The following is a 12,365-nucleotide window of genomic DNA, read 5'->3' as shown; positions in this document are numbered from 1 at the left end:
TGTGTCTCCATATACTCAAATGTGCTTACTGTATCTTCCATCTATTTCTCACACTCGTTACACTTGCATTGCTATATGTGTCTCCATATACTCAAATGTGCTCACTGTATCTTCCATCTGTTTCTCACACTCGTTACACTTGCATTGCTATATGTGTCTCCATATACTCAAATGTGCTCACTGTATCTTCCATCTGTTTCTCACACTCGTTACACTTGCATTGCTATACGTGTCTCCATATACTCAAATGTGCTTACTGTATCTTCCATCTATTTCTCACACTCGTTACACTTGCATTGCTATATGTGACTCAAATGTGCTCACTGTATCTTCCATCTATTTCTCACACTCGTTACACTTGCATTGCTATATGTGTCTCCATATACTCAAATGTGCTCACTGTATCTTCCATCTATTTCTCACACTCGTTACACTTGCATTGCTATAAGTGTCTCCATATACTCAAATGTGCTCACTGTATCTTCCATCTATTTCTTACACTCGTTACACTTGCATTGCTATATGTGTCTCCATATACTCAAATGTGCTTACTGTATCTTCCATCTATGTCTCACACTCGTTATACTTGCATTGCTATATGTGTCTCCATATACTCAAATGTGCTCACTGTATCTTCCATCTGTTTCTCCCACTCGTTACACTTGCATTGCTATATGTGTCTCCATATACTCAAATGTGCTCACTGTATCTTCCATCTGTTTCTCACACTCGTTACACTTGCATTGCTATATGTGTCTCCATATACTCAAATGTGCTCACTGTATCTTCCATCTGTTTCTCCCACTCGTTACACTTGCATTGCTATATGTGTCTCCATATACTCAAATGTGCTCACTGTATCTTCCATCTGTTTCTCACACTCGTTACACTTGCATTGCTATATGTGTCTCCATATACTCAAATGTGCTCACTGTATCTTCCATCTATTTCTCACACTCGTTACACTTGCATTGCTATATGTGTCTCCATATACTCAAATGTGCTTATTGTATCTTCCATCTATTTCTCACACTCGTTACACTTGCATTGCTATATGTGTCTCCATATACTCAAATGTGCTAACTGTATCTTCCATCTATTTCTCACACTCGTTACACTTGCATTGCTATATGTGACTCAAATGTGCTCACTCTATCTTCCATCTATTTCTCACACTCGTTACACTTGCATTGCTATATGTGACTCAAATGTGCTCACTGTATCTTCCATCTATTTCTCACACTCGTTACACTTGCATTGCTATATGTGTCTCCATATACTCAAATGTGCTCACTGTATCTTCCATCTATTTCTCACACTCGTTACACTTGCATTGCTATATGTGTCTCCATATACTCAAATGTGCTCACTGTATCTTCCATCTATTTCTCACACTCGTTACACTTGCATTGCTATATGTGTCTCCATATACTCAAATGTGCTCACTGTATCTTCCATCTGTTTCTCACACTCGTTACACTTGCATTGCTATATGTGTCTCCATATACTCAAATGTGCTTACTGTATCTTCCATCTATTTCTCACACTCGTTACACTTGCATTGCTATATGTGTCTCCATATACTCAAATGTGCTCACTGTATCTTCCATCTGTTTCTCACACTCGTTACACTTGCATTGCTATATGTGTCTCCATATACTCAAATGTGCTCACTGTATCTTCCATCTGTTTCTCACACTCGTTACACTTGCATTGCTATACGTGTCTCCATATACTCAAATGTGCTTACTGTATCTTCCATCTATTTCTCACACTCGTTACACTTGCATTGCTATATGTGACTCAAATGTGCTCACTGTATCTTCCATCTATTTCTCACACTCGTTACACTTGCATTGCTATATGTGTCTCCATATACTCAAATGTGCTCACTGTATCTTCCATCTATGTCTCACACTCGTTACACTTGCATTGCTATATGTGTCTCCATATACTCAAATGTGCTCACTGTATCTTCCATCTATTTCTCACACTCGTTACACTTGCATTGCTATATGTGTCTCCATATACTCAAATGTGCTCACTGTATCTTCCATCTATGTCTCACACTCGTTACACTTGCATTGCTATATGTGACTCCATATACTCAAATGTGCTCACTGTATCTTCCATCTATTTCTCACACTCGTTACACTTGCATTGCTATATGTGTCTCCATATACTCAAATGTGCTTACTGTATCTTCCATCTATTTCTCACACTCGTTACACTTGCATTGCTATATGTGTCTCCATATACTCAAATGTGCTTACTGTATCTTCCATCTATGTCTCACACTCGTTACACTTGCATTGCTATATGTGTCTCCATATACTCAAATGTGCTTACTGTATCTTCCATCTATGTCTCACACTCGTTACACTTGCATTGCTATATGTGTCTCCATATACTCAAATGTGCTTACTGTATCTTCCATCTATGTCTCACACTCGTTACACTTGCATTGCTATATGTGTCTCCATATACTCAAATGTGCTCACTGTATCTTCCATCTATTTCTCACACTCGTTACACTTGCATTGCTATATGTGACTCCATATACTCAAATGTGCTCACTGTATCTTCCATCTATTTCTCACACTCGTTACACTTGCATTGCTATATGTGTCTCCATATACTCAAATGTGCTCACTGTATCTTCCATCTATTTCTCACACTCGTTACACTTGCATTGCTATATGTGACTCAAATGTGCTCACTGTATCTTCCATCTATTTCTCACACTCGTTACACTTGCATTGCTATATGTGACTCAAATGTGCTCACTGTATCTTCCATCTATTTCTCACACTCGTTACACTTGCATTGCTATATGTGACTCAAATGTGCTCACTGTATCTTCCATCTATTTCTCACACTCGTTACACTTGCATTGCTATATGTGTCTCCATATACTCAAATGTGCTTACTGTATCTTCCATCTATGTCTCACACTCGTTACACTTGCATTGCTATATGTGACTCCATATACTCAAATGTGCTCACTGTATCTTCCATCTATTTCTCACACTCGTTACACTTGCATTGCTATATGTGTCTCCATATACTCAAATGTGCTCACTGTATCTTCCATCTGTTTCTCACACTCGTTACACTTGCATTGCTATATGTGACTCCATATACTCAAATGTGCTCACTGTATCTTCCATCTATTTCTCACACTCGTTACACTTGCATTGCTATATGTGACTCCATATACTCAAATGTGCTCACTATATCTTCCATCTGTTTCTCACACTCGTTACACTTGCATTGCTATATGTGTCTCCATATACTCAAATGTGCTCACTGTATCTTCCATCTGTTTCTCACACTCGTTACACTTGCATTGCTATATGTGTCTCCATATACTCAAATGTGCTCACTGTATCTTCCATCTATGTCTCACACTCGTTACAGTTGCATTGCTATATGTGTCTCCATATACTCAAATGTGCTTACTGTATCTTCCATCTATTTCTCACACTCGTTACACTTGCATTGCTATATGTGTCTCCTTATACTCAAATGTGCTTACTGTATCTTCCATCTATGTCTCACACTCGTTACACTTGCATTGCTATAAGTGTCTCCATATACTCAAATGTGCTAACTGTATCTTCCATCTGTTTCTCACACTCGTTACACTTGCATTGCTATATGTGTCTCCATATACTCAAATGTGCTCACTGTATCTTCCATCTGTTTCTCACACTCGTTACACTTGCATTGCTATATGTGTCTCCATATACTCAAATGTGCTTACTGTATCTTCCATCTATGTCTCACACTCGTTACACTTGCATTGCTATAAGTGTCTCCATATACTCAAATGTGCTAACTGTATCTTCCATCTATTTCTCACACTCGTTACACTTGCATTGCTATATGTGTCTCCATATACTCAAATGTGCTTACTGTATCTTCCATCTATGTCTCACACTCGTTACACTTGCATTGCTATATGTGTCTCCATATACTCAAATGTGCTCACTGTATCTTCCATCTGTTTCTCACACTCGTTACACTTGCATTGCTATATGTGTCTCCTTATACTCAAATGTGCTCACTGTATCTTCCATCTATTTCTCACACTCGTTACACTTGCATTGCTATATGTGTCTCCATATACTCAAATGTGCTAACTGTATCTTCCATCTATTTCTCACACTCGTTACACTTGCATTGCTATATGTGTCTCCATATACTCAAATGTGCTTACTGTATCTTCCATCTATTTCTCACACTCGTTACACTTGCATTGCTATATGTGACTCAAATGTGCTCACTGTATCTTCCATCTATTTCTCACACTCGTTACACTTGCATTGCTATATGTGACTCAAATGTGCTCACTGTATCTTCCATCTATTTCTCACACTCGTTACACTTGCATTGCTATATGTGTCTCCATATACTCAAATGTGCTCACTGTATCTTCCATCTATGTCTCACACTCGTTACACTTGCATTGCTATATGTATCTCCATATACTCAAATGTGCTTACTGTATCTTCCATCTATGTCTCACACTCGTTATACTTGCATTGCTATATGTGTCTCCATATACTCAAATGTGCTTACTGTATCTTCCATCTATTTCTCACACTCGTTACACTTGCATTGCTATATGTGACTCAAATGTGCTTACTGTATCTTCCATCTATTTCTCACACTCGTTACACTTGCATTGCTATATGTGACTGAAATGTGCTTACTGTATCTTCCATCTATGTCTCACACTCGTTACACTTGCATTGCTATATGTGTCTCCATATACTCAAATGTGCTTACTGTATCTTCCATCTATGTCTCACACTCGTTACACTTGCATTGCTATATGTGACTCCATATACTCAAATGTGCTAACTGTATCTTCCATCTATTTCTCACACTCGTTACACTTGCATTGCTATATGTGACTCAAATGTGCTCACTGTATCTTCCATCTATTTCTCACACTCGTTACACTTGCATTGCTATATGTGACTCAAATGTGCTCACTGTATCTTCCATCTATTTCTCACACTCGTTACACTTGCATTGCTATATGTGTCTCCATATACTCAAATGTGCTTACTGTATCTTCCATCTATGTCTCACACTCGTTACACTTGCATTGCTATATGTGACTCCATATACTCAAATGTGCTCACTGTATCTTCCATCTATTTCTCACACTCGTTACACTTGCATTGCTATATGTGTCTCCATATACTCAAATGTGCTCACTGTATCTTCCATCTGTTTCTCACACTCGTTACACTTGCATTGCTATATGTGACTCCATATACTCAAATGTGCTCACTGTATCTTCCATCTATTTCTCACACTCGTTACACTTGCATTGCTATATGTGTCTCCATATACTCAAATGTGCTCACTGTATCTTCCATCTATGTCTCACACTCGTTACACTTGCATTGCTATATGTGTCTCCATGTACTCAAATGTGCTAACTGTATCTTCCATCTATTTCTCACACTCGTTACACTTGCATTGCTATATGTGTCTCCATATGCTCAAATGTGCTTACTGTATCTTCCATCTATTTCTCACACTCGTTACACTTGCATTGCTATATGTGACTCAAATGTGCTCACTGTATCTTCCATCTGTTTCTCACACTCGTTATACTTGCATTTCTATATGTGACTCAAATGTGCTCACTGTATCTTCCATCTATTTCACACACTCGTTACACTTGCATTGCTATATGTGTCTCCATATACTCAAATGTGCTCACTGTATCTTCTATCTATTTCTCACACTCGTTACACTTGCATTGCTATATGTGTCTCCATATACTCAAATGTGCTCACTATATCTTCCATCTGTTTCTCACACTCGTTACACTTGCATTGCTATATGTGACTCAAATGTGCTCACTGTATCTTCCATCTGTTTCTCACACTCGTTACACTTGCATTGCTATATGTGTCTCCATATACTCAAATGTGCTCACTGTATCTTCCATCTATTTCTCACACTCGTTACACTTGCATTGCTATATGTGTCTCCATATACTCAAATGTGCTTACTGTATCTTCCATCTATTTCTCACACTCGTTACACTTGCATTGCTATATGTGACTCAAATGTGCTCACTGTATCTTCCATCTGTTTCTCACACTCGTTACACTTGCATTGCTATATGTGTCTCCATATACTCAAATGTGCTCACTGTATCTTCCATCTATTTCTCACACTCGTTACACTTGCATTGCTATATGTGTCTCCATATACTCAAATGTGCTTACTGTATCTTCCATCTATTTCTCACACTCGTTACACTTGCATTGCTATATGTGACTCAAATGTGCTCACTGTATCTTCCATCTGTTTCTCACACTCGTTATACTTGCATTTCTATATGTGACTCAAATGTGCTCACTGTATCTTCCATCTATTTCACACACTCGTTATACTTGCATTTCTATATGTGACTCAAATGTGCTCACTGTATCTTCCTCCATCTGCACACAATTGTGACACCTACAATAGTGTGTCTTGCTCCATGTGCTTACACTTATATTACTATATCTTTCTCTGTATGGTCAGCTTTTCATTTCTGTGCTTGAATGCATTACTGTATTTGCTAATGTGTACCTATACTTTTAACACTTGCAATACTATATTTTCCAGTGTAGATTTACAAGCTCAGGCACTAAACACCAGCTTTTTATAGAGAGGGCAGAATAATCACAGTCCTTGTTTTCTAAACTGCCAAAATACCTTATTGAATGGATTTCAGCTTCTGAGGAAATGATCACTGTGTATATCCCCTTGGTTTGGTTCCATTCAGCTGTATTTGAGTGTAATTGTGGTTGTAGTAAAATAATAGTGGTGCCAGCTCTATCTCATTTTGGTTCAGGCTGACAGATGCTCACAGGATGGCGGTGAAGGTTACACGCAGAATGCAGTATTTTGTGGCTCGTAGGAAATTCCAGGTAAGAAATATAATTAACTCCCATGTTTCCAGAGTTATCATGACAGCTCAAGGACTATTAGTAGGGATACATGACGTGGCACTTGTAGTTATGGAGTGGAACATAGACTATTAGTAGGGATACATGACGTGGCACTTGTAGTTATGGAGTGGAACATAGACTATTAGTAGGGATACATGACGTGGCACTTGTAGTTATGGAGTGGAACATAGACTATTAGTAGGGATACATGACGTGGCACTTGTAGTTATGGAGTGGAACATAGACTATTAGTAGGGATACATGATGTGGCACTTGTAGTTATGGAGTGGAACATAGACTATTAGTAGGGATACATGACGTGGCACTTGTAGTTATGGAGTGGAACATAGACTATTAGTAGGGATACGTGACGTGGCACTTGTAGTTATGGAGTGGAACATAGACTATTAGTAGGGATACATGACGTGGCACTTGTAGTTATGGAGTGGAACATAGACTATTAGTAGGGATACATGACGTGGCACTTGTAGTTATGGAGTGGAACATAGACTATTAGTAGGGATACATGACGTGGCACTTGTAGTTATGGAGTGGAACATAGACTATTAGTAGGGATACATGACGTGGCACTTGTAGTTATGGAGTGGAACATAGAATATGAAGATTATATGATTTTTTTAGGAGTGGGTGAAGAGTTCATTGGCTTACAATTCAGCGAGCGTATATATTAAAGAGATATTAAACAGAAAATGTAAGTTGCATGATAATATAACGCCATATCTGAGAGGAATTTAGCAATGAATAATACAGCTTTATTTTGTCAAATTAGTATTTTTTACAGGGTTTTTCTGTTCGCTGATTTCCCTGTCCCCCAAAACAAAATGAACCTTGTTAGCCAATTACAAACGAATACTCATAGTAGTTAAAGAAATAGATTAGGGTAACTCTGCCATTTTATTTTCCCTTAAAAGAAAATGGAACCCAAAATTGTTATTTGGTTATTCAGATAGAGCATGACATATTAAACAACTATTGCATTTCTTCTATTATAACATTTTCTTATTTCTCCTGGTGTCTTTTGTTGAAGAGCAGGCATGTAAGCTCTGGTGCGTGCACATGTCTGGAGCACTATATGGCAGAATTTTAGCAAGAATGGTATCCATAGCATGACCACTAGATGGCAGCACTATTTCCTGTCATGTAGTGCTCCAGACACCAAACTAGGTCCCTCATTAACAGAGAATATTATGGAAATAAAGCAAATTTGATATCATATCCCTTTAAGGTAGGTTAAGAACTGATTTATCTTAATAATAATTATGTATTGAACATGCATTTAACCAGACAGACATATATTTCTGTCTAATCTCCATCTAATAGCTAGATCTAAATATAGATTGTACATATACATAACACTATTCTCACCTAAACCACCTAGTATGCCCCGTGCTATTGCAATGAACGTTTTTCCTATAATGATCGTTGATGTAAAATTGATAATCTAGGAGAAAGTGGAAGAAGCACAGATTTCAGATGTATTTTACAGCAAAAAGGCTAGAAAATAAATAACAAATGTATATTGCAATAATCATATACTTTCACTGTGAAACATTTTACGCATTGTTAAATATTTTTGTTTAATATCCCTTTAAGGATGGTTAGTTCTGTGATATGGTGTTTAGCTCCTATAGAACTGAAACCCTTTTGATTGTTTCCTTCCACACCTCCTAGCAAGCTCGGAAACCATATGACGTGAGAGATGTAATTGAGCAGTACTCCCAGGGACACCTGAATATGATGGTGCGGATAAAGGAGCTACAGAGAAGGTATCTTCTGTGATGTTAAGTGTTGCTTAGCAGAGAAAATATATAATAATACTACACTGATGCAAAGGGGAATAAGAAAATAAGGAATCCTACTCCTGGATTGTTTTACATCGGACTTTCATTTGGGACAATTTGTTCTCATTTCACTCTGGGACATTCTCTTTTTCTTGGGACGTCCCCTCCACATATCCATATTTGGTTTTTAGGGCCCTGTGAGGTCCACTATGTACATCTGAGCTCAGATTAATATTTATTGTTCTTTTTTTATATTGCTTCTCGCTATATTTTTATTTTTGTATTTAAGTTTTTATGTTGGACTAAATCAGTTTTCTATTAATCAGTTTTTATGCTGGATTTAATTAGTTCTTTATAACCATTTCATATTGTTTCTTATAAATATTATCGCGTGTTGACACTTTGCATTCATAGCCATACGTATACAGTAACCCTTTATGCATTCATACCCATACGTATACAGTAACCCTTTATGCATTCATAGCCATACGTATACAGTAACCCTTTATGCATTCATAGCCATACGTATACAGTAACCCTTTATGCATTCATACCCATACGTATACAGTAACCCTTTATGCATTCATAGCCATACGTATACAGTAACCCTTTATGCATTCATAGCCATACGTATACAGTAACCCTTTATGCATTCATACCCATACGTATACAGTAACCCTTTATGCATTCATAGCCATACGTATACAGTAACCCTTTATGCATTCATAGCCATACGTATACAGTAACCCTTTATGCATTCATACCCATACGTATACAGTAACCCTTTATGCATTCATAGCCATACGTATACAGTAACCCTTTATGCATTCATACCCATACGTATACAGTAACCCTTTATGCATTCATAGCCATACGTATACAGTAACCCTTTATGCATTCATACCCATACGTATACAGTAACCCTTTATGCATTCATAGCCATACGTATACAGTAACCCTTTATGCATTCATAGCCATACGTATACAGTAACCCTTTATGCATTCATACCCATACGTATACAGTAACCCTTTATGCATTCATAGCCATACGTATACAGTAACCCTTTATGCATTCATAGCCATACGTATACAGTAACCCTTTATGCATTCATCTCCACTTTGTCCTACTGAAGATTTGCACTTATTTCCATTCAGTTATACTGAACATACCCTAGTACTGTTATTTTTGCCTGAGTACCCTCTCTATAGCACACTTAAGCCCCAATTTTGGTGGCGCTCCTATACCTCCCCTCACTTATCTTATCATGGTGTACAACATAGCTTCCCAGACAATATTTTTTATATTAAAGTGAGTTTCCCCTGTGTATCATATGCACTACAGATTTAAATACCCTTTATATTCTATGCCAAGTGTCTAATATTATAGATGCCAATATTCACCATTACATATATTCACCTATTTATCAATGGGAAAATAATATTCTGTTATCATTTATTGTTTCATATGTTGACTCTAGCTTTGTCTAATTTAACTGACCATAGAAATTGACATTTTGTCAGGGTTTTATCTGATCTGCACATCACAAATCTGATTAGGCTAGTTTACTGTGTTACATTTTTTGTAAATCATTACTCTGGTAATCTATTCAATTAGAGCTAGATTACGAGTGGAGCGCTATTTATTGTTCCCGCTCAAACTCTAATTCCGATCGACTCTTTGCGCTCTTCAGGTAGCACGGGTATTACAAGTTATTAAGTAAAGTTTTTCGCTTACGCGCTAATCTGAAATGCGCAAAGGTAATGTTAGGTTGTTGTTTTTTTCCAGGTAATACTATGATTGTTTTTTTTTCCCGATAATGTTAGTTTTCTTTTTGGTAACTAAGGGGGTGATAGGTTAGGGGTGTTAGGGGGTTTAGCTGTTACAGTCTTTAGCTGTTAGTGGGTATTTTGCGATGGTTGTTTGGGAGGTTAAGGGGAGGAGTGTGGTGGTTTTAGGGGTTTGGTAGTGTAGAGAGGTATTTTGCTATTGTGGTTGTAGCGGTTAAGGTTTAATAGTGTAATAAGGTATTTTGTGATGGGGTTGTAGCAGTTTAGGGGTTAATAATGTAGTGGGGTACTTTGCAATGGGTTATGTAGTGGTTTAGGGGTTAATAGTGTAGAGGGGTAGTTTGCGATATAGGGGTGTGGTGGTTTAGGAGTTAATAGTGTAACTTAGTGTAACTGTTTCCTCCAGCCAAACTCTTTAAGCAAGCTTTCAGGTTGCGTAAAAAGTTTGAGTGTTAAATGGAATTGCGTTCACCAATCGCATTTACTTTCAACTTGTAATACAAATGGACATTGCCGCTCAACGCCGCCCATAGAAAATATGGGGATCATAAATTACCGAAAGTTTGAGTAAATTAATTTGCAGTCATTTAAACAGCGCACCACTTGTAATATGGATTCACGCATAAAAAGCACTGCAATCCCGTCTTCTCGTTTATGCTCCTCAACCTAACGATAGCGCTCCACTCAGAATTTAGACCTTATTTATATGTTTAATGTAACAAGTGATTAAGAGATACAGGAAATAACATTATTTCAAGGCAGCTTGTGATCAGAATGTACAGATTTAAATTGAAATCTAATGAGATAAAGGGACAGATACCCATTCACTTTAACACAGCATGTGTATAGAAACTACAAAGTAAATTAGTTTTCTCTTCTGATTACAAATGATCTGTTCTGGAAAAAATAGGAATAGCTCAACAAAAATAGCACGGGCTTTGATCACAATCCTTTAGAAACGTTTATTTAATAATGTTCTACAGAAAATCCCCATTTAAGTCTATGGGAAGTTTTGTTAATAAATCATTATCTACAAGTATGTGATCTACCCCATGATGAATAATCACTAACTGATATTTATCTTTTACCTATAGATTGGACCATTCTCTGGGCAAACCCGGACTTTTCTTACCAGGTACAAGTCGCTTGGTGTGGATTTTTGTGTGATTTTGAGTATTTTGTTTATTTAGAATTTTCTATTTGTAGATCAAAGTTGTAGGTCTTGTTTCTCAGCTATTGAATGCTGTTTCATCAGGCATAAAAGATCAACCATAACATTTTTTTTTTCAATGTTACACCCAAAACAAATAAATAAAGTCATTTCTGTATCAACCATAAAACAACAGGTGAGCCTCCAATTTTGACTGATATATGGAAGTATCCTCAAATAATACCATATCAAAATTTGTAAAGTGGGGGCAAACCTGGTACTAATGGCCATACTTTTGGTCTGCAAATAAAACTGATCTTGTGTCAAACTATACAAAATATTTAGGAAATATTGGGCAGACTTGCTGGGCCTATGGCTCTTATCTGCTATCAATATCTATGTTTCTATAATACACAAAATAAATTATTCCTGGGAACCAGGCAATAGATATCTGAATCAATAGGCAAACAATTTGACTCCTAATTCATGTAGAATATTGGAGTACAGAGAGTTAAAAGGATATAAAAACCCAAACATTTTCTTTTATGATTCGGATAGAGAATACAATTTTAAGCAACTTTCCAATTTACTTCTTTTATCTAATTTTTCTTCATTCCCTTGGTATCTTTTCTTAAAAAAGCAACAATGCACTAG

At 37.1% G+C, this 12,365-nt stretch overlaps 1 protein-coding gene across 1 annotated transcript in view; it reads left to right on the top strand.

Moving 5' to 3' along the window:
- Positions 1–12,365, top strand: part of LOC128664108 (potassium voltage-gated channel subfamily KQT member 1-like) — a 327,070-nt gene that overhangs the window by 231,794 nt on the left and 82,911 nt on the right. The window contains exons 14-16 of the mRNA XM_053718799.1: positions 6,875–6,950; positions 8,664–8,758; positions 11,656–11,696. Of these exons, the coding sequence (XP_053574774.1) occupies positions 6,875–6,950; positions 8,664–8,758; positions 11,656–11,696 (212 nt within the window). The remainder of the gene's footprint in view (positions 1–6,874; positions 6,951–8,663; positions 8,759–11,655; positions 11,697–12,365) is intronic.

The sequence above is a fragment of the Bombina bombina genome, chromosome 6, assembly GCF_027579735.1.
Source record: "Bombina bombina isolate aBomBom1 chromosome 6, aBomBom1.pri, whole genome shotgun sequence".
In the NCBI taxonomy this organism is placed as follows: domain Eukaryota; kingdom Metazoa; phylum Chordata; class Amphibia; order Anura; family Bombinatoridae; genus Bombina; species Bombina bombina.
Note: the sequence above shows the minus strand (reverse complement) of the source record. Positions and strands in the feature narration are given on the sequence as shown.